Source organism: Crinia signifera, chromosome 5 (genome assembly GCF_055691185.1).
Source record: "Crinia signifera chromosome 5, ASM5569118v1, whole genome shotgun sequence".
NCBI lineage: Eukaryota > Metazoa > Chordata > Amphibia > Anura > Myobatrachidae > Crinia > Crinia signifera.
The window spans coordinates 329,200,049-329,220,442 of NC_139221.1; the positions used below are offsets into that span (position 1 = coordinate 329,200,049).

At 54.2% G+C, this 20,394-nt stretch overlaps 1 protein-coding gene across 1 annotated transcript in view; it reads left to right on the top strand.

The window, feature by feature from the left end:
* The window catches only part of PTP4A3 (protein tyrosine phosphatase 4A3), a 71,683-nt gene extending 51,993 nt beyond the window's left edge, over nt 1-19,690 (top strand). The window contains exons 3-6 of the mRNA XM_083144959.1: nt 6-98; nt 14,388-14,518; nt 17,898-17,972; nt 18,986-19,690. Of these exons, the coding sequence (XP_083001085.1) occupies nt 6-98; nt 14,388-14,518; nt 17,898-17,972; nt 18,986-19,103 (417 nt within the window). The 3' untranslated portion in view covers nt 19,104-19,690. The remainder of the gene's footprint in view (nt 1-5; nt 99-14,387; nt 14,519-17,897; nt 17,973-18,985) is intronic.
* Nucleotides 19,691-20,394: the final 704 nt, after the last annotated feature.

Sequence of the window (20,394 nt, forward strand, 5' to 3'; positions counted from 1 at the left end):
CCCAGGATCTGAAGAAGTACGGGGCCACCACCGTGGTCAGAGTCTGCGAAGTTACCTACGATAAGACTCCCCTGGAAAAAGACGGCATCACTGTCATGGTAAGTGGCCGACTTCTGTCCGGTCTGTTATGTAACGCTATAAGAATGTAAAAGAGCATGTTAGAAAAGTAACAAATCGGGCCCTTGGTGACCCCGTTGTCCGTGTTATCCCCCTGTGCTAGTAAGTACACCATGTAGTTACAGGTGCATTGTTTGCCTTCCCTTCCTCAAATCCCTGTATCTCCTAGAGTCCTTCTGTTAATCTAATAGAGCTGAGCTAATCCTGTCACAATGGCTTGCAGACGTGACCCAGTGACAAAAGGTAGTTTACAGTGTTGGGGGAGGGGATTAGGCGGTCCTCGGGTTCAGGCTGGGCCTTTAGAAGGCCTCGTAGTCCTTGCAGCCCCTATAGTAAGCTTAGGTGGGTCACGTTAATCTACGAAGTGTCTTCCTATGACGATGCCTGGCCACCAGCGCCAGTCCTGATTTGTCATGCTGCCCCTTTGCCCTAGTGGCTCTGTCTAGATGGGGGATTGGGGATCCCAGGAGCTGTCTGTAATCCCCTCATTGCTGTTCTACCCTGTGACGTGTGTTCTGCTAGGCATGCGCCATTCGCACATTGAATATTCCGACCCTGCTTCATTGGCCGGCGCTGATGACGAGGAGAGCGAAGTTGCTGCATCACCCACACCCTGATCTCCCCGCTCAGTGGCTGCAGCTGATGAGGCGTCGCACGCACCCTGATCTCCCCGCTCAGTGGCTGCAGCTGATGAGGCGTCGCACGCACCCTGATCTCCCCGCTCAGTGGCTGCAGCTGATGAGGCGTCGCACGCACCCTGATCTCCCCGCTCAGTGGCTGCAGCTGATGAGGCGTCGCACGCACCCTGATCTCCCCGCTCAGTGGCTGCAGCTGATGAGGCGTCGCACGCACCCTGATCTCCCCGCTCAGTGGCGGCAGCTGATGAGGCGTCGCACGCACCCTGATCTCCCCGCTCAGTGGCGGCAGCTGATGAGGCGTCGCACGCACCCTGATCTCCCCGCTCAGTGGCTGCAGCTGATGAGGCTTCGCACGCACCCTGATCTCCCCGCTCAGTGGCTGCAGCTGATGAGGCGTCGCACGCACCCTGATCTCCCCTCTCAGTGGCTGCAGCTGATGAGGCGTCGCACGCACCCTGATCTCCCCTCTCAGTGGCTGCAGCTGATGAGGCGTCGCACGCACCCTGATCTCCCCTCTCAGTGGCTGCAGCTGATGAGGCGTCGCACGCACCCTGATCTCCCCGCTCAGTGGCTGCAGCTGATGAGGCGTCGCACGCACCCTGATCTCCCCGCTCAGTGGCGGCAGCTGATGAGGCGTCGCACGCACCCTGATCTCCCCGCTCAGTGGCGGCAGCTGATGAGGCGTCGCACGCACCCTGATCTCCCCGCTCAGTGGCGGCAGCTGATGAGGCGTCGCACGCACCCTGATCTCCCCGCTCAGTGGCGGCAGCTGATGAGGCGTCGCACGCACCCTGATCTCCCCGCTCAGTGGCTGCAGCTGATGAGGCTTCGCACGCACCCTGATCTCCCCGCTCAGTGGCTGCAGCTGATGAGGCGTCGCACGCACCCTGATCTCCCCTCTCAGTGGCTGCAGCTGATGAGGCGTCGCACGCACCCTGATCTCCCCTCTCAGTGGCTGCAGCTGATGAGGCGTCGCACGCACCCTGATCTCCCCGCTCAGTGGCTGCAGCTGATGAGGCGTCGCACGCACCCTGATCTCCCCGCTCAGTGGCTGCAGCTGATGAGGCGTCGCACGCACCCTGATCTCCCCGCTCAGTGGCTGCAGCTGATGAGGCGTCGCACGCACCCTGATCTCCCCGCTCAGTGGCGGCAGCTGATGAGGCGTCGCACGCACCCTGATCTCCCCGCTCAGTGGCTGCAGCTGATGAGGCGTCGCACGCACCCTGATCTCCCCGCTCAGTGGCTGCAGCTGATGAGGCGTCGCACGCACCCTGGTCTCCCCGCTCAGTGGCTGCAGCTGATGAGGCGTCTCACGCACCCTGGTCTCCCCGCTCAGTGGCTGCAGCTGATGAGGCGTCGCACGCACCCTGATCTCCCCGCTCAGTGGCTGCAGCTGATGAGGCGTCGCACGCACCCTGATCTCCCCGCTCAGTGGCTGCAGCTGATGAGGCGTCGCACGCACCCTGGTCTCCCCGCTCAGTGGCTGCAGCTGATGAGGCGTCGCACGCACCCTGGTCTCCCCGCTCAGTGGCTGCAGCTGATGAGGCGTCGCACGCACCCTGATCTCCCCGCTCAGTGGCTGCAGCTGATGAGGCGTCGCACGCACCCTGATCTCCTCCCCGCTCAGTGGCTGCAGCTGATGAGGCGTCGCACGCACCCTGATCTCCCCGCTCAGTGGCGGCAGCTGATGAGGCGTCGCACGCACCCTGATCTCCCCGCTCAGTGGCTGCAGCTGATGAGGCGTCGCACGCACCCTGATCTCCCCGCTCAGTGGCTGCAGCTGATGAGGCGTCGCACGCACCCTGATCTCCCCGCTCAGTGGCTGCAGCTGATGAGGCGTCGCACGCACCCTGATCTCCCCGCTCAGTGGCTGCATGTTTATGTCACACTATAAATAGCGCTGTGCTATATCTGTCCCTATAACCAGGGCGTCTGCAGCATCCATGCCGAGGAATAATCTTTCTCCTGCGCCGTGTTGGTCTGTGCGAACGGCTGGGGGGGGGTCCTAATCCATGGTCACCGAGGAGTATTAAACTATAACATTGCTACCTGCACCCTCTCCTCCTATACTTGTCCAACAGTGGCCCCTCCTTGAGCGTAAGCTCTTACGAGCAGGTCCCCCCCCCCCCCCCCCTCAATGGTCCTTGTGCTGCCGGGCGTGTTGACGTCACGTAATTGCATATCTGTGAGTTTGGCTGTAAGCGTGTTTTATGCGTGTGTCCTCTCCCGTGTGCGGCACGATGTAAACACAAGATAATTATCACGGTAATTTGGCTGCCCGTGTGTGTTACAATTCTTGTTAATCTGGTTGCTCGACATCTGTGCCCGTCAGCCAGCTGGCGGCACGTCTGCAGACACTTTAATCTGTCCTGCTCCTGTTTACACAGATAAGTGTACAATGAGCCGTGTGTGTGCCCAGAGGCTGACACAATTAGTTACCGGCCTCCCCGCGGCTATCTGACCTCCATATAGAAGTGTGTGATGTGCCACTGTGACTCCTCGTTATCACTGTGTGCCCAGAGGCTGACACAATGAGTTACCGGCCTCCCCGCTGCTATCTGACCTCCGTATAGAAGTGTGTGACCTGCCACTGTGACTCCTCGTTATCACTGTGTGCCCAGAGGCTGACACAATGAGTTACCGGCCTCCCCGCGGCTATCTGACCTCTGTATATAGAAGTGTGTGACCTGCCGCTGTGACTCCTCGTTATCACTGTGTGCCCAGAGGCTGACACAATGAGTTACCGGCCTCCCCGCGGCCATCTGACCTCCGTATATAGAAGTGTGTGACCTGCCGCTGTGACTCCTCGTTATCACTGTGTGCCCAGAGGCTGACACAATGAGTTACCGGCCTCCCCGCGGCTATCTGACCTCCGTATAGAAGTGTGTGACCTGCCGCTGTGACTCCTCGTTATCATTGTGTGCCCAGAGGCTGACACACTGAGTCACCGGCCTCCCCGCGGCCATCTGACCTCCGTATAGAAGTGTGTGACCTGCCGCTGTGACTCCTCGTTATCACTGTGTGCCCAGAGGCTGACACAATGAGTTACCGGCCTCCCCGCGGCTATCTGACCTCCGTATAAAAGTGTGTGACCTGCTGCTGTGACTCCTCGTTATCACTGTGTGCCCAGAGGCTGACACAATGAGTTACCGGCCTCCCCGCGGCTATCTGACCTCCGTATAGAAGTGTGTGACCTGCCGCTGTGACTCCTCGTTATCACTGTGTGCCCAGAGGCTGACACAATGAGTCACCGGCCTCCCCGCGGCTATCTGACCTCCGTATAGAAGTGTGTGACCTGCCGCTGTGACTCCTCGTTATCACTGTGTACCCAGAGGCTGACACAATGAGTTACCGGCCTCCCCGCGGCTATCTGACCTCCGTATAGAAGTGTGTGACGTGCCGCTGTTACTCCTTGTTATCACTGTGTGCCCAGAGGCTGACACAATGAGTTACCGGCCTCCCCGCGGCTATCTGACCTCCGTATAGAAGTGTGTGACCTGCCGCTGTGACTCCTCGTTATCACTGTGTGCCCAGAGGCTGACACAATGAGTCACCGGCCTCCCCGCGGCCATCTGACCTCCGTATAGAAGTGTGTCACCTGCCGCTGTGACTCCTCGTTATCACTGTGTGCTCAGAGGCTGACACAATGAGTTACCGGCCTCCCCGCGGCTATCTGACCTCCGTATAGAAGTGTGTGACCTGCCGCTGTGACTCCTCGTTATCACTGTGTGCCCAGAGGCTGACACAATGAGTTACCGGCCTCCCCGCGGCTATCTGACCTCCGTATATAGAAGTGTGTGACCTGCCGCTGTGACTCCTCGTTATCACTGTGTGCCCAGAAGCTGACACAATGAGTTACCGGCCTCCCCGCGGCTATCTGACCTCCGTATATAGAAGTGTGTGACCTGCCGCTGTGACTCCTCGTTATCACTGTGTGCCCAGAGGCTGACACAATGAGTTACCGGCCTCTCCGCGGCTATCTGACCTCCGTATATAGAAGTGTGTGACCTGCCGCTGTGACTCCTCGTTATCACTGTGTGCCCAGAGGCTGACACAATGAGTTACCGGCCTCCCCGCGGCCATCTGACCTCCGTATAGAAGTGTGTGACCTGCCGCTGTGACTCCTCGTTATCACTGTGTGCCCAGAGGCTGACACAATGAGTCACCGGCCTCCCCGCGGCCATCTGACCTCCGTATAGAAGTGTGTGACCTGCCGCTGTGACTCCTCGTTATCACTGTGTGCCCAGAGGCTGACACAATGAGTTACCGGCCTCCCCGCGGCCATCTGACCTCCGTATAGAAGTGTGTGACCTGCCGCTGTGACTCCTCGTTATCACTGTGTGCCCAGAGGCTGACACAATGAGTTACCGGCCTCCCCGCGGCCATCTGACCTCCGTATAGAAGTGTGTGACCTGCCGCTGTGACTCCTCGTTATCACTGTGTGCCCAGAGGCTGACACAATGAGTCACCGGCCTCCCCGCGGCTATCTGACCTCCGTATAGAAGTGTGTGACCTGCCGCTGTGACTCCTCGTTATCACTGTGTGCCCAGAGGCTGACACAATGAGTCACCGGCCTCCCCGCGGCTATCTGACCTCCGTATAGAAGTGTGTGACCTGCCGCTGTGACTCCTCGTTATCACTTAGTGCCCAGAGGCTGACACAATGAGTCACCGGCCTCCCCGCGGCTATCTGACCTCCGTATAGAAGTGTGTGACCTGCCGCTGTGACTCCTCGTTATCACTGTGTGCCCAGAGGCTGACACAATGAGTCACCGGCCTCCCCGCGGCCATCTGACCTCCGTATAGAAGTGTGTGACCTGCCGATGTGACTCCTCGTTATCACTGTGTGCCCAGAGGCTGACACAATGAGTCACCACCGGCCTCCCCGCGGCCATCTGACCTCCGTATAGAAGTGTGTGACCTGCCGCTGTGACTCCTCGTTATCACTGTGTGCCCTGAGGCTGACACAATGGGGAAAATTTACTAAAGGAAATTTGTAAAAAAAAAAAGGGGTGTATTTGTATCCAGAAATACACTTATTTTTGACATTAACTATCCCGAAAATACGTCAATTCGTATTCGTATTTATGTGCTATCAATACGAATACGAATTGCCGTATTTTCGGAATAGTAAATGTAAAAAATAAGTGTATTTCTGGATACAAATACACCAATTTTTTACAAATTTCCTTTAGTAAATTTCCCCCAATGAGTTACCGGCCTCCCCGCGGCTATCTGACCTCCGTATAGAAGTGTGTGACCTGCCGCTGTGACTCCTCGTTATCACTGTGTGCCCAGAGGCTGACACAATGAGTCACTGGCCTCCCCGCGGCTATCTGACCTCCGTATAGAAGTGTGTGACCTGCCGCTGTGACTCCTCGTTATCACTGTGTGCCCAGAGGCTGACACAATGAGTCACCGGCCTCCCCGCGGCTATCTGACCTCCGTATAGAAGTGTGTGACCTGCCGCTGTGACTCCTCGTTATCACTGTGTGCCCAGAGGCTGACACAATGAGTTACCGGCCTCCCTGCGGCTATCTGACCTCCGTATAGAAGTGTGTGACCTGCCGCTGTGACTCCTCGTTATCACTGTGTGCCCAGAGGCTGACACAATGAGTTACTGGCCTCCCCGCTGCCATCTGACCTCCGTATAGAAGTGTGTGACCTGCCGCTGTGACTCCTCATTATCACTGTGTGCCCAGAGGCTGACACAATGAGTTACCGGCCTCCCCGCTGCCATCTGACCTCCGTATATAGAAGTGTGTGACCTGCCGCTGTGACTCCTCATTATCACTGTGTGCCCAGAGGCTGACACAATGAGTCACCGGCCTCCCCGCGGCTATCTGACCTCCGTATAGAAGTGTGTGACCTGCCGCTGTGACTCCTCGTTATCACTGTGTGCCCAGAGGCTGACACAATGAGTTACTGGCCTCCCCGCGGCTATCTGACCTCCGTATAGAAGTGTGTGACCTGCCGCTGTGACTCCTCGTTATCACTGTGTGCCCAGAGGCTGACACAATGAGTTACCGGCCTCCCCGCTGCCATCTGACCTCCGTATAGAAGTGTGTGACCTGCCGCTGTGACTCCACGTTATCACTGTGTGCCCAGAGGCTGACACAATAAGTTACCGGCCTCCCCGCGGCTATCTGACCTCCGTATATAGAAGTTTGTGACCTGCCGCTGTGACTCCTCGTTATCACTGTGTGCCCAGAGGCTGACACAATGAGTTACTGGCCTCCCCGCGGCTATCTGACCTCCGTATATAGAAGTGTGTGACCTGCCGCTGTGACTCCTCGTTATCACTGTGTGCCCAGAGGCTGACACAATGAGTTACTGGCCTCCCCGCGGCTATCTGACCTCCGTATATAGAAGTGTGTGACCTGCCGCTGTGACTCCTCGTTATCACTGTGTGCCCAGAGGCTGACACAATGAGTTACTGGCCTCCCCGCGGCTATCTGACCTCCGTATATAGAAGTGTGTGACCTGCCGCTGTGACTCCTCGTTATCACTGTGTGCCCAGAGGCTGACACAATGAGTTACCGGCCTCCCCGCGGCTATCTGACCTCCGTATATAGAAGTGTGTGACCTGCCGCTGTGACTCCTCGTTATCACTGTGTGCCCAGAGGCTGACACAATGAGTTACCGGCCTCTCCGCGGCTATCTGACCTCCGTATAGAAGTGTGTGACCTGCCGCTGTGACTCCTCGTTATCACTGTGTGCCCAGAGGCTGAAACAATGAGTTACCGGCCTCCCCGCGGCTATCTGACCTCCGTATAGAAGTGTGTGACCTGCCGCTGTGACTCCTCGTTATCACTGTGTGCCCGGAGGCTGACACAATGAGTCACCGGCCTCCCTGCGGCTATCTGACCTCCGTATAGACGTGTGTGACCTGCCGCTGTGACTCCTCGTTATCATTGTGTGCCCAGAGGCTGACACAATGAGTCACCGGCCTCCCCGCGGCTATCTGACCTCCGTATAGAAGTGTGTGACCTGCCGCTGTGACTCCTCGTTATCACTGTGTGCCCAGAGGCTGACACAATGAGTCACCGGCCTCCCCGCGGCTATCTGACCTCCGTATAGAAGTGTGTGACCTGCCGCTGTGACTCCTCGTTATCACTGTGTGCCCAGAGGCTGACACAATGAGTTACCGGCCTCCCCGCGGCTATCTGACCTCCGTATAGAAGTGTGTGACCTGCCGCTGTGACTCCTCGTTATCACTGTGTGCCCAGAGGCTGACACAATGAGTCACCGGCCTCCCCGCGGCTATCTGACCTCCGTATAGAAGTGTGTGACCTGCCGCTGTGACTCCTCGTTATCATTGTGTGCCCAGAGGCTGACACAATGAGTCACCGGCCTCCCCGCGGCTATCTGACCTCCGTATAGAAGTGTGTGACCTGCCGCTGTGACTCCTCGTTATCACTGTGTACCCAGAGGCTGACACAATGAGTTACCGGCCTCCCCGCGGCTATCTGACCTCCGTATAGAAGTGTGTGACCTGCCGCTGTGACTCCTCGTTATCACTGTGTGCCCAGAGGCTGACACAATGAGTTACCGGCCTCCCCGCGGCTATCTGACCTCCGTATAGAAGTGTGTGACCTGCCGCTGTGACTCCTCGTTATCACTGTGTACCCAGAGGCTGACACAATGAGTTACCGGCCTCCCCGCGGCTATCTGACCTCCGTATAGAAGTGTGTGACCTGCCGCTGTGACTCCTCGTTATCACTGTGTGCCCAGAGGCTGACACAATGAGTTACTGGCCTCCCCGCTGCCATCTGACCTCCGTATAGAAGTGTGTGACCTGCCGCTGTGACTCCTCGTTATCACTGTGTGCCCAGAGGCTGACACAATGAGTTACCGGCCTCCCCGCTGCCATCTGACCTCCGTATATAGCAGTGTGTGACCTGCCGCTGTGACTCCTCGTTATCACTGTGTGCCCAGAGGCTGACACAATGAGTCACCGGCCTCCCCGCGGCTATCTGACCTCCGTATAGAAGTGTGTGACCTGCCGCTGTGTCTCCTCATTATCACTGTGTGCCCAGAGGCTGACACAATGAGTTACCGGCCTCCCCGCGGCCATCTGACCTCCGTATAGAAGTGTGTGACCTGCCGCTGTGACTCCTCGTTATCACTGTGTGCCCAGAGGCTGACACAATGAGTTACCGGCCTCCCCGCGGCTATCTGACCTCCGTATAGAAGTGTGTGACCTGCCGCTGTGACTCCTCGTTATCACTGTGTGCCCAGAGGCTGACACAATGAGTCACCGGCCTCCCCGCGGCTATCTGACCTCCGTATAGAAGTGTGTGACCTGCCGCTGTGACTCCTCGTTATCACTGTGTACCCAGAGGCTGACACAATGAGTTACCGGCCTCCCCGCGGCTATCTGACCTCCGTATAGAAGTGTGTGACGTGCCGCTGTTACTCCTTGTTATCACTGTGTGCCCAGAGGCTGACACAATGAGTTACCGGCCTCCCCGCGGCTATCTGACCTCCGTATAGAAGTGTGTGACCTGCCGCTGTGACTCCTCGTTATCACTGTGTGCCCAGAGGCTGACACAATGAGTCACCGGCCTCCCCGCGGCCATCTGACCTCCGTATAGAAGTGTGTCACCTGCCGCTGTGACTCCTCGTTATCACTGTGTGCTCAGAGGCTGACACAATGAGTTACCGGCCTCCCCGCGGCTATCTGACCTCCGTATAGAAGTGTGTGACCTGCCGCTGTGACTCCTCGTTATCACTGTGTGCCCAGAGGCTGACACAATGAGTTACCGGCCTCCCCGCGGCTATCTGACCTCCGTATATAGAAGTGTGTGACCTGCCGCTGTGACTCCTCGTTATCACTGTGTGCCCAGAAGCTGACACAATGAGTTACCGGCCTCCCCGCGGCTATCTGACCTCCGTATATAGAAGTGTGTGACCTGCCGCTGTGACTCCTCGTTATCACTGTGTGCCCAGAGGCTGACACAATGAGTTACCGGCCTCTCCGCGGCTATCTGACCTCCGTATATAGAAGTGTGTGACCTGCCGCTGTGACTCCTCGTTATCACTGTGTGCCCAGAGGCTGACACAATGAGTTACCGGCCTCCCCGCGGCCATCTGACCTCCGTATAGAAGTGTGTGACCTGCCGCTGTGACTCCTCGTTATCACTGTGTGCCCAGAGGCTGACACAATGAGTCACCGGCCTCCCCGCGGCCATCTGACCTCCGTATAGAAGTGTGTGACCTGCCGCTGTGACTCCTCGTTATCACTGTGTGCCCAGAGGCTGACACAATGAGTTACCGGCCTCCCCGCGGCCATCTGACCTCCGTATAGAAGTGTGTGACCTGCCGCTGTGACTCCTCGTTATCACTGTGTGCCCAGAGGCTGACACAATGAGTCACCGGCCTCCCCGCGGCTATCTGACCTCCGTATAGAAGTGTGTGACCTGCCGCTGTGACTCCTCGTTATCACTGTGTGCCCAGAGGCTGACACAATGAGTCACCGGCCTCCCCGCGGCTATCTGACCTCCGTATAGAAGTGTGTGACCTGCCGCTGTGACTCCTCGTTATCACTTAGTGCCCAGAGGCTGACACAATGAGTCACCGGCCTCCCCGCGGCTATCTGACCTCCGTATAGAAGTGTGTGACCTGCCGCTGTGACTCCTCGTTATCACTGTGTGCCCAGAGGCTGACACAATGAGTCACCGGCCTCCCCGCGGCCATCTGACCTCCGTATAGAAGTGTGTGACCTGCCGATGTGACTCCTCGTTATCACTGTGTGCCCAGAGGCTGACACAATGAGTCACCACCGGCCTCCCCGCGGCCATCTGACCTCCGTATAGAAGTGTGTGACCTGCCGCTGTGACTCCTCGTTATCACTGTGTGCCCTGAGGCTGACACAATGGGGAAAATTTACTAAAGGAAATTTGTAAAAAAAAAAAGGGGTGTATTTGTATCCAGAAATACACTTATTTTTGACATTAACTATCCCGAAAATACGTCAATTCGTATTCGTATTTATGTGCTATCAATACGAATACGAATTGCCGTATTTTCGGAATAGTAAATGTAAAAAATAAGTGTATTTCTGGATACAAATACACCAATTTTTTACAAATTTCCTTTAGTAAATTTCCCCCAATGAGTTACCGGCCTCCCCGCGGCTATCTGACCTCCGTATAGAAGTGTGTGACCTGCCGCTGTGACTCCTCGTTATCACTGTGTGCCCAGAGGCTGACACAATGAGTCACTGGCCTCCCCGCGGCTATCTGACCTCCGTATAGAAGTGTGTGACCTGCCGCTGTGACTCCTCGTTATCACTGTGTGCCCAGAGGCTGACACAATGAGTCACCGGCCTCCCCGCGGCTATCTGACCTCCGTATAGAAGTGTGTGACCTGCCGCTGTGACTCCTCGTTATCACTGTGTGCCCAGAGGCTGACACAATGAGTTACCGGCCTCCCTGCGGCTATCTGACCTCCGTATAGAAGTGTGTGACCTGCCGCTGTGACTCCTCGTTATCACTGTGTGCCCAGAGGCTGACACAATGAGTTACTGGCCTCCCCGCTGCCATCTGACCTCCGTATAGAAGTGTGTGACCTGCCGCTGTGACTCCTCATTATCACTGTGTGCCCAGAGGCTGACACAATGAGTTACCGGCCTCCCCGCTGCCATCTGACCTCCGTATATAGAAGTGTGTGACCTGCCGCTGTGACTCCTCATTATCACTGTGTGCCCAGAGGCTGACACAATGAGTCACCGGCCTCCCCGCGGCTATCTGACCTCCGTATAGAAGTGTGTGACCTGCCGCTGTGACTCCTCGTTATCACTGTGTGCCCAGAGGCTGACACAATGAGTTACTGGCCTCCCCGCGGCTATCTGACCTCCGTATAGAAGTGTGTGACCTGCCGCTGTGACTCCTCGTTATCACTGTGTGCCCAGAGGCTGACACAATGAGTTACCGGCCTCCCCGCTGCCATCTGACCTCCGTATAGAAGTGTGTGACCTGCCGCTGTGACTCCACGTTATCACTGTGTGCCCAGAGGCTGACACAATAAGTTACCGGCCTCCCCGCGGCTATCTGACCTCCGTATATAGAAGTTTGTGACCTGCCGCTGTGACTCCTCGTTATCACTGTGTGCCCAGAGGCTGACACAATGAGTTACTGGCCTCCCCGCGGCTATCTGACCTCCGTATATAGAAGTGTGTGACCTGCCGCTGTGACTCCTCGTTATCACTGTGTGCCCAGAGGCTGACACAATGAGTTACTGGCCTCCCCGCGGCTATCTGACCTCCGTATATAGAAGTGTGTGACCTGCCGCTGTGACTCCTCGTTATCACTGTGTGCCCAGAGGCTGACACAATGAGTTACTGGCCTCCCCGCGGCTATCTGACCTCCGTATATAGAAGTGTGTGACCTGCCGCTGTGACTCCTCGTTATCACTGTGTGCCCAGAGGCTGACACAATGAGTTACCGGCCTCCCCGCGGCTATCTGACCTCCGTATATAGAAGTGTGTGACCTGCCGCTGTGACTCCTCGTTATCACTGTGTGCCCAGAGGCTGACACAATGAGTTACCGGCCTCTCCGCGGCTATCTGACCTCCGTATAGAAGTGTGTGACCTGCCGCTGTGACTCCTCGTTATCACTGTGTGCCCAGAGGCTGAAACAATGAGTTACCGGCCTCCCCGCGGCTATCTGACCTCCGTATAGAAGTGTGTGACCTGCCGCTGTGACTCCTCGTTATCACTGTGTGCCCGGAGGCTGACACAATGAGTCACCGGCCTCCCTGCGGCTATCTGACCTCCGTATAGACGTGTGTGACCTGCCGCTGTGACTCCTCGTTATCATTGTGTGCCCAGAGGCTGACACAATGAGTCACCGGCCTCCCCGCGGCTATCTGACCTCCGTATAGAAGTGTGTGACCTGCCGCTGTGACTCCTCGTTATCACTGTGTGCCCAGAGGCTGACACAATGAGTCACCGGCCTCCCCGCGGCTATCTGACCTCCGTATAGAAGTGTGTGACCTGCCGCTGTGACTCCTCGTTATCACTGTGTGCCCAGAGGCTGACACAATGAGTTACCGGCCTCCCCGCGGCTATCTGACCTCCGTATAGAAGTGTGTGACCTGCCGCTGTGACTCCTCGTTATCACTGTGTGCCCAGAGGCTGACACAATGAGTCACCGGCCTCCCCGCGGCTATCTGACCTCCGTATAGAAGTGTGTGACCTGCCGCTGTGACTCCTCGTTATCATTGTGTGCCCAGAGGCTGACACAATGAGTCACCGGCCTCCCCGCGGCTATCTGACCTCCGTATAGAAGTGTGTGACCTGCCGCTGTGACTCCTCGTTATCACTGTGTACCCAGAGGCTGACACAATGAGTTACCGGCCTCCCCGCGGCTATCTGACCTCCGTATAGAAGTGTGTGACCTGCCGCTGTGACTCCTCGTTATCACTGTGTGCCCAGAGGCTGACACAATGAGTTACCGGCCTCCCCGCGGCTATCTGACCTCCGTATAGAAGTGTGTGACCTGCCGCTGTGACTCCTCGTTATCACTGTGTACCCAGAGGCTGACACAATGAGTTACCGGCCTCCCCGCGGCCATCTGACCTCCGTATAGAAGTGTGTGACCTGCCGCTGTGACTCCTCGTTATCACTGTGTGCCCAGAGGCTGACACAATGAGTTACCGGCCTCCCCGCGGCTATCTGACCTCCGTATAGAAGTGTGTGACCTGCCGCTGTGACTCCTCGTTATCACTGTGTGCCCAGAGGCTGACACAATGAGTTACTGGCCTCCCCGCTGCCATCTGACCTCCGTATAGAAGTGTGTGACCTGCCGCTGTGACTCCTCGTTATCACTGTGTGCCCAGAGGCTGACACAATGAGTTACCGGCCTCCCCGCTGCCATCTGACCTCCGTATATAGCAGTGTGTGACCTGCCGCTGTGACTCCTCGTTATCACTGTGTGCCCAGAGGCTGACACAATGAGTCACCGGCCTCCCCGCGGCTATCTGACCTCCGTATAGAAGTGTGTGACCTGCCGCTGTGTCTCCTCATTATCACTGTGTGCCAAGGGCTCGTTACCTCATAGCGGAGAGATGTGTATGGGGCCACGGTATATCGCTCACCTAGGGGCCTGTACCGGGTTATACCCGTGTTCTGTGCCCTCACGCTGGCGGACATGCCTAGAATCATTGGCTCGACCACTGAAGGTCGACATGGTAGACACATGAAATAGGTCGACAGTCAAATAGTTGACATGGGCTTTTCACACTTTTTTTTTTTTCTTGTCCCAAAAGTTGACATGGTCACTGTATCGGTGCACCGCATGCCCCGCGACGGCTCGCTGCGCTCACCATGGTCTGGGCACTCTCTGGGCATTCTCCCTCTAAGCCCTAGTGGGTGGTAGGGCACGAAATACCGCCTGTCGGATCAAAAAGTGAAAAACCCATGTTGACCTTCCCATCGTTGACCTAATGCTTGTGTCGACCTTAGTCATGTCGTCCTATTTTCTACGTCGACCTTCAGTAGTCGACCCAATGTATGCCGACCCAACGAGCGTGTCCTCTGTATGGGCCATATTGTACATGCAGATCTATAAATATCAGTGACGACATTAAATATCGCCCTCTGCCTCTCTCTCTCTCCTCCCCTCTCAGGATTGGCCGTTTGATGACGGAGCGCCACCGCCCACCAAAATCGTAGATGATTGGTTAAACTTGCTGAAAGCTAGATTCTGTGAGGACCCCGGCTGCTGTGTGGCTGTGCACTGCGTGGCTGGACTGGGCAGGTAAGTGGCACACTGGGGTATATAGAAATGTCATTCGTCTGCCCTGGGGCCGATCTCTTACCAGAGGTGAGCAGGGAATTTCCAAACCTCTCACCGGAGGCCGGGAGGAATGGCGCCCTGGGAGGGGTTTCCTATTCCCTCACATTAATAAACCAGTAATAAGGAATAAACGGCTTGGCGTCCCCTGTGAGATCTTCCGGGCCGCGGCGTGATCGGCCTCTGTCGGGTGCGGTTCTCGGGCCGGCTGCCAGCACAGCTGGAGATGACGTTAAGCAGAGTACGCAAGGTCAGGACCAGCCCTTGGAGATCGCAGGACGGGTTTATCTATTACTGTAATGTAGGGGAACTTCCTGGGGCGTTGGGATGCGTTTCTAGGAATCCATAGGACAATGACAGAGAGTTCTAGTTCTGTGTTTGCTGTATGTTCGATCATACAGGATAAAATCAGCATTATCCATGTGAGGAATAAGCTGCGCTGGGCAGTACAGTATATACAGTAGTGTATACGTGGTCACCATGCCACTAGTGCTGGTAGTTCTGCAATCCCTATAGTCTGATGGGGGCACATTCCCTGGAGGTCTGAGGTTAGTCCAGCAGGTCTCCCAGTGGTTCTGGTATAAAGGGCCGTCGGTGTCAAGGTCATAGCAGCCGCCGAGTGACTCCTGGGTCACAGCGACCGTAAGTAACCATCCAATGATCTTTCCTCTGTTCAGCCGCGTGTGACTAGATGTGTACCCGTACACACCTGTTCTCAGCCCTGCACAGGAGCGCGGACAGTGGGAGGGGAGAGGTGCATTTGGTGGGGTGGCGCTAACCTGGACACACGCAGCACAGCACACACGACTTAATCAGGCCCCTGTGTTAGCAACAAAGAGTCAGATTGTTAAGCGACACAGCCAAAATAAAATTGCCTGTTGGGTGCTTGTGGTCCTAGACACAAATTACTTTTCTAATTAACTAACTAACCGAGACTGCACCAGCGCTGGCTGAAATATTCTGAAAAAATGAAGACTACAATAGAAACGGTATATTTTACAATAAACAGATTTAATTTATTAAAAAATATATATTTGGAATTCCATATTAAACAAATACAAATGCACTTAAAAGACATTTAGAATGAATATACTGCCGATAATACTACCATACGGATGTGGTGGTCTGGGCTGTGATCTCTGCAATGTTCCCAATTGCAGCGGATAATTACCAGATGGACAATGTCCCGAAAGCAGCAATCAGTTGTGAGGAATGGAAGGATGCCGATTCTTCTGGAGTTGGGTGTAGGGTAGCCTGGATGACTGTGCAGGTCTGTCCCCGCCTCGGATAGGCTGGGCTAGGCTTGTTTGGGGGAACTGGTGTGGACATATACCCCCCCCCCCCCCCCCATTTGGTGGTACAATTAGTATTCTCAGTTTTCTCAGTGTGAATGGCTAAACCAATGGCTAGAATTGCCATTTACCATTCGCACTCGGAGAAAGTGGTAACGCATGTCGTTTAGTAACTATGTAATGAGAACACGTTCTAATTCATTTATAGATCTATAGTATTCTATGAGTTAAACTCCTTAATTGAATGTACCTTGTATATTGGCCTTTCAGCAAATATTAGGGGGCTGCAAAAATTTTGGGGATGTAATTTTTTTTCTTTATATTCCAATCTTTGTTTTTCGTGTGGCATCCCCGGACCTGTGTGCTGTCACGCACGATCGTAGAAGGCGGCTTATTACGGGTTTAGTTGTGCCGGTCTATAAGTGGATCGGGGCTAATTGGGTAGCCCGGGGCGAGGTAATTAGCCATAGCAAATTACCACGGCTAATAGGATAAAGCCCTATGTGGCCTAAATTTCTACGCAAATCGACATGGACACCGTATCCGTGTACTGCGTCCCCTCGCATGGCTCTCTCATACCCTACCATCCTAGTGGATGGTAGGGTATGAAATAATGTATTTTGACCTTCATAGCTTATCTCCCAGGGGCAGGAGTGGGCGGTGCTAGGTGCAGGAGTGGGCGGTGCTAGGTGCAGGAGTGGGCGGTGCTGGGTGCAGGAGTGGGCGGTGCTCTATGTAAATGCTGAGCTACTTGGCGAGTGTCTCCCTAAGCAGGTAGGAGCAGTACATAGTATATAGATCACACAGAATCCTTCTCCCACTATGGTAATAATATTGTGTTGTCTTCTGTTATATAAGATTGGCCGCTCTGTATGGGATCTATGCTAAGCCGCGTGTGTCGCTATTACACTTGTGAGCTACTAGCCAAACCGCCTGCCCTGGTATTAATCCGTAACACGTCTAGTATTGGCCTAATTCGCTGCGTCTACCATCAGTTACCCATCAGTAGCTTCTCCTCATTTATACAATCCATATCACTGGTTTATTAATTAGTTAATTGAAATGATAAATCATCATTAAACAGGAGCAAATTGCTTTTAGTCTGTTTTTTGTGTGTTTTTTTTATTTATTTTGGTTTCCATTTTCTGATCTCTTTCTTTATTGCTCTGGTTCTGTGAGTGGTATTTTGGGGACAGCGACAGTAACTATTATACAGCATACCGTACGCTGTTATTTTATATCTTCATTAGTGTCTAGGGCACAAATACGGAATGATCTAATTTGCTACAATCCAGTGCGATATTGTGGTATCGCCACCATGACCGCTAGGGTCGGTGTATTGGAAGCTCTCTGCCCTGTATGCAGAGGAGGCCTCATCCCAACAGAGCGGTAACATATTTAGTAATAGCCTTTTGATATAATGATACATTTATTTTGTTTTGGATTTGTGACCTACAGAGGTGTCGGGATGGGTACATTCCCACGCAGATCTAGCAGGTGGCCCGTGCGCTGTACCATACTAGCCCTCATTAAGCCGAGGATCGAATTGTGCGCAGATATTTGATATAGCTCAACTGCTAATTGGCCCAGCAATTTGGGGCCCGTTTATCAATGAGTGACATAACTCCCTGCATATGATAAATGCTGCTGCAGCCAATCAGCTTCCGGCTGTCCTGCTACAAACCCATGACTGAACGCATGACCGTTACAGAGGAGAGCTGATTGGATGGAGCATAGTTTGTCATACGCAATGAGTTTTACGTGCAGGATTTAGGGTCCTGCTCTGAAAGATTGCCGGAACCTTTTTGGAATTTAATTTCCATGTTGGTCTTGAGTTTGGGATTTTCTCAGCGCTCAGAATCGATTCCTAGCTGTTCCCTTATGGTCTCCTGTATTGCTGCAGCTGTGACATTGTATTTAATGACTGAGAAATGGCTGTGAATTAGTATCCTCCGCATGCTGTGACGTGCCTGCCGCACCCCGTACGGTAATCCGTACTGTTGCCACCGTGGCGATCTGTGTTCTGACCTGCTGTTTTTGTTTTTAATCAGGGCACCGGTCCTAGTCGCTTTGGCTCTTATTGAGAGCGGGATGAAATACGAAGACGCCATTCAGTTCATACGTCAGTAAGTTTTCTGTGTCCCTTATTCAGCTCTACACCGTCTCTGCTGGGGGTATACGTAATCCGCATTATCTGTGGTTCACACTCCAGCTGTTGGACTACACATCCCAGCATGCTCTGCGTCAGATTTAGCATGGACAAAATAGCAAAACTGAAGCAGAGCATGCTGGGATGTGTAGTTTAAAACATCTGGAGTGTCAAGGTTAGTCATCAAGGGTCTAGGGCAGGCCTGGCCAAACTACAAATCCCATCATGCCTTGCCACAGTTTTGCTATAAGGGAGGGTTAAAACTGTGGCAAGGCATGCTGGGATTTGTAGTTTCACAACATCTGGAAAGCCACAGGTTGGCCTGTCCTGGTCTAGGGCCTATGCGGCTTCCAATCCATAATGCTTTGTCCGGTAGGGTTGGTGCAGAATTAATGACCATTTATAGAGATCTGCGATACGGGAAGTATATACATGCGCGCCACCTGTGTATCCTGCCACATGGGTAATGGGTCTAGCAGTCTGTGCTCGCATGGTAAAATGGCAGAAGACGGGGGCTCATCCAGACGTACACACATCAATCTGTGGGGAATGCAGCGTCTGACACCCAAGGCAGCACTATGAGATGTCACCCCGGTATTCTCCTCATACTGGGGGCTCATCCAGACGTACACGCATCAATCTGCGGGGAACACACAGTCAGGCACACAGGAATGCAGCGTCTGACACCCGAGGCAGCACTATGAGATGTCACCCCGGTATTCTCATACTGGGGGCTCATCCAGACGTACACGCATCAATCTGCGGGGAACACACAGTCAGGCACACAGGAATGCAGTGTCTGACACCCGAGGCAGCACTATGAGATGTCACCCCGGTATTCTCATACTGGGGGCTCATCCAGACGTACACGCAGTCAGGCACACAGGAAAACTGCATCTGACACCCGCGGCAGCACTGTCAGCACTTTGTAGTTTTTTGAGTCCACCCCGGTGTAGAACGCAGCTAACGGCCGCTTTGTTTGACTTGCAGAAAGCGCAGGGGCGCCATCAACAGCAAGCAGTTGACGTACTTGGAAAAATACCGGCCAAAGCAGAGACTACGGTTCAAAGACCCTCACAATCACAAGAGCAAGTGCTGCGTCATGTAACCGCCAAAGCCTCACCCTCACGCCAGCCTCGGTCTGTACCTAGGAGCCACGCCAACCTCTGTCTGTACCTAGGAGCCACGCCAGCCGGTTCCACAGGAACCACGTTCCTGTCTCTTGTGAAGGATATTTTACATTTGCATTTTACATAAGTACAATTTTTCCCCCCTCTTTATGGTTTCCTCAGCGTGGGGGGTGTAGCACCTATACAGGTGGGTCAGGTTTGGTTACTGGGGGGGGGGGGGGGGGGGGGAGAGTGTAGGTCAAATATTGTATGCTATGGACTATGGGCTACACCCTTTTCCCTCCGTAATTACTAAGAATGGTAGAATCCCATGTGGCGGACTCATGCGGACTAGAGTTCTGGTACACTATATGTTTTCCGTTCGCTTAATGCGTCTCCCTCCGCCCTTATTTTGCACGATCACTGCGCCAATGGTGGCACGCAGTTGTCCGCACCATTGTAACAACGAACATGCAAGCCTTATTGTACAGCCTCTAACCTCACCGGGCAACAGTAAAATCCCGTCCCGTGTTACATAATGACGTTGTGGAGGAGCGCAGCCAGGCCCTGTGCGGGTTTGCCCCCCCCCCCCTTCTCTCTCAAACAACATCTGGTTTCCCACGTACATTTCTAGAGGATTTCCGGCAAAATATTGCAGAATGTTCAGCTAGAACAGAGTCTCTGGCCTCTTTTCCCATTCTGTGCAAGCTGACGGAACGCTTACTGGTACACCGTTCCGATCAGGGTGGGGGGGGTGGGGGGGGGGGGGTCCTTGGTCGCCTTGCAGTCTGTACGGGGTCTGCTGACTTACACGGCGATCTCCTGTGAGCACAAAAAAAACCATGAAGATTGTGACTCGTACAAATGTCTGTTACATCTTTTATTGCTGTCCACAGATTTCCTTATGACTGTATGTATGTAATCCAGGGGAATTGTAACGTAAGTGTGCTTTCTGGTGGTGGTTCCATAGCCCCAAATCTGCAGAACCTGATCAAATCTACCTCTCTCTGCGGAGGGCGCGTTGGAACGGCCACATCAGCCCCCGCCGCAGTCAGCAGCGGCGTTATATATAGTATGAATGTTATGACAGGCGGATGCTGAATTTCGTACTTTTATTTTTTATTTTTATTATTATTCTTATATATATCATTGAAAACAAATTTAAATTAAACATTTCCGGTTTGAAGCCTTATTTAACAGAACCACTTTTTTACGTAATATGTATGACGCAAGACGGTGGCGTGACCGGACATGGGCGCTAGTTTTTTGGATTAATTGCGGAAACCGCCG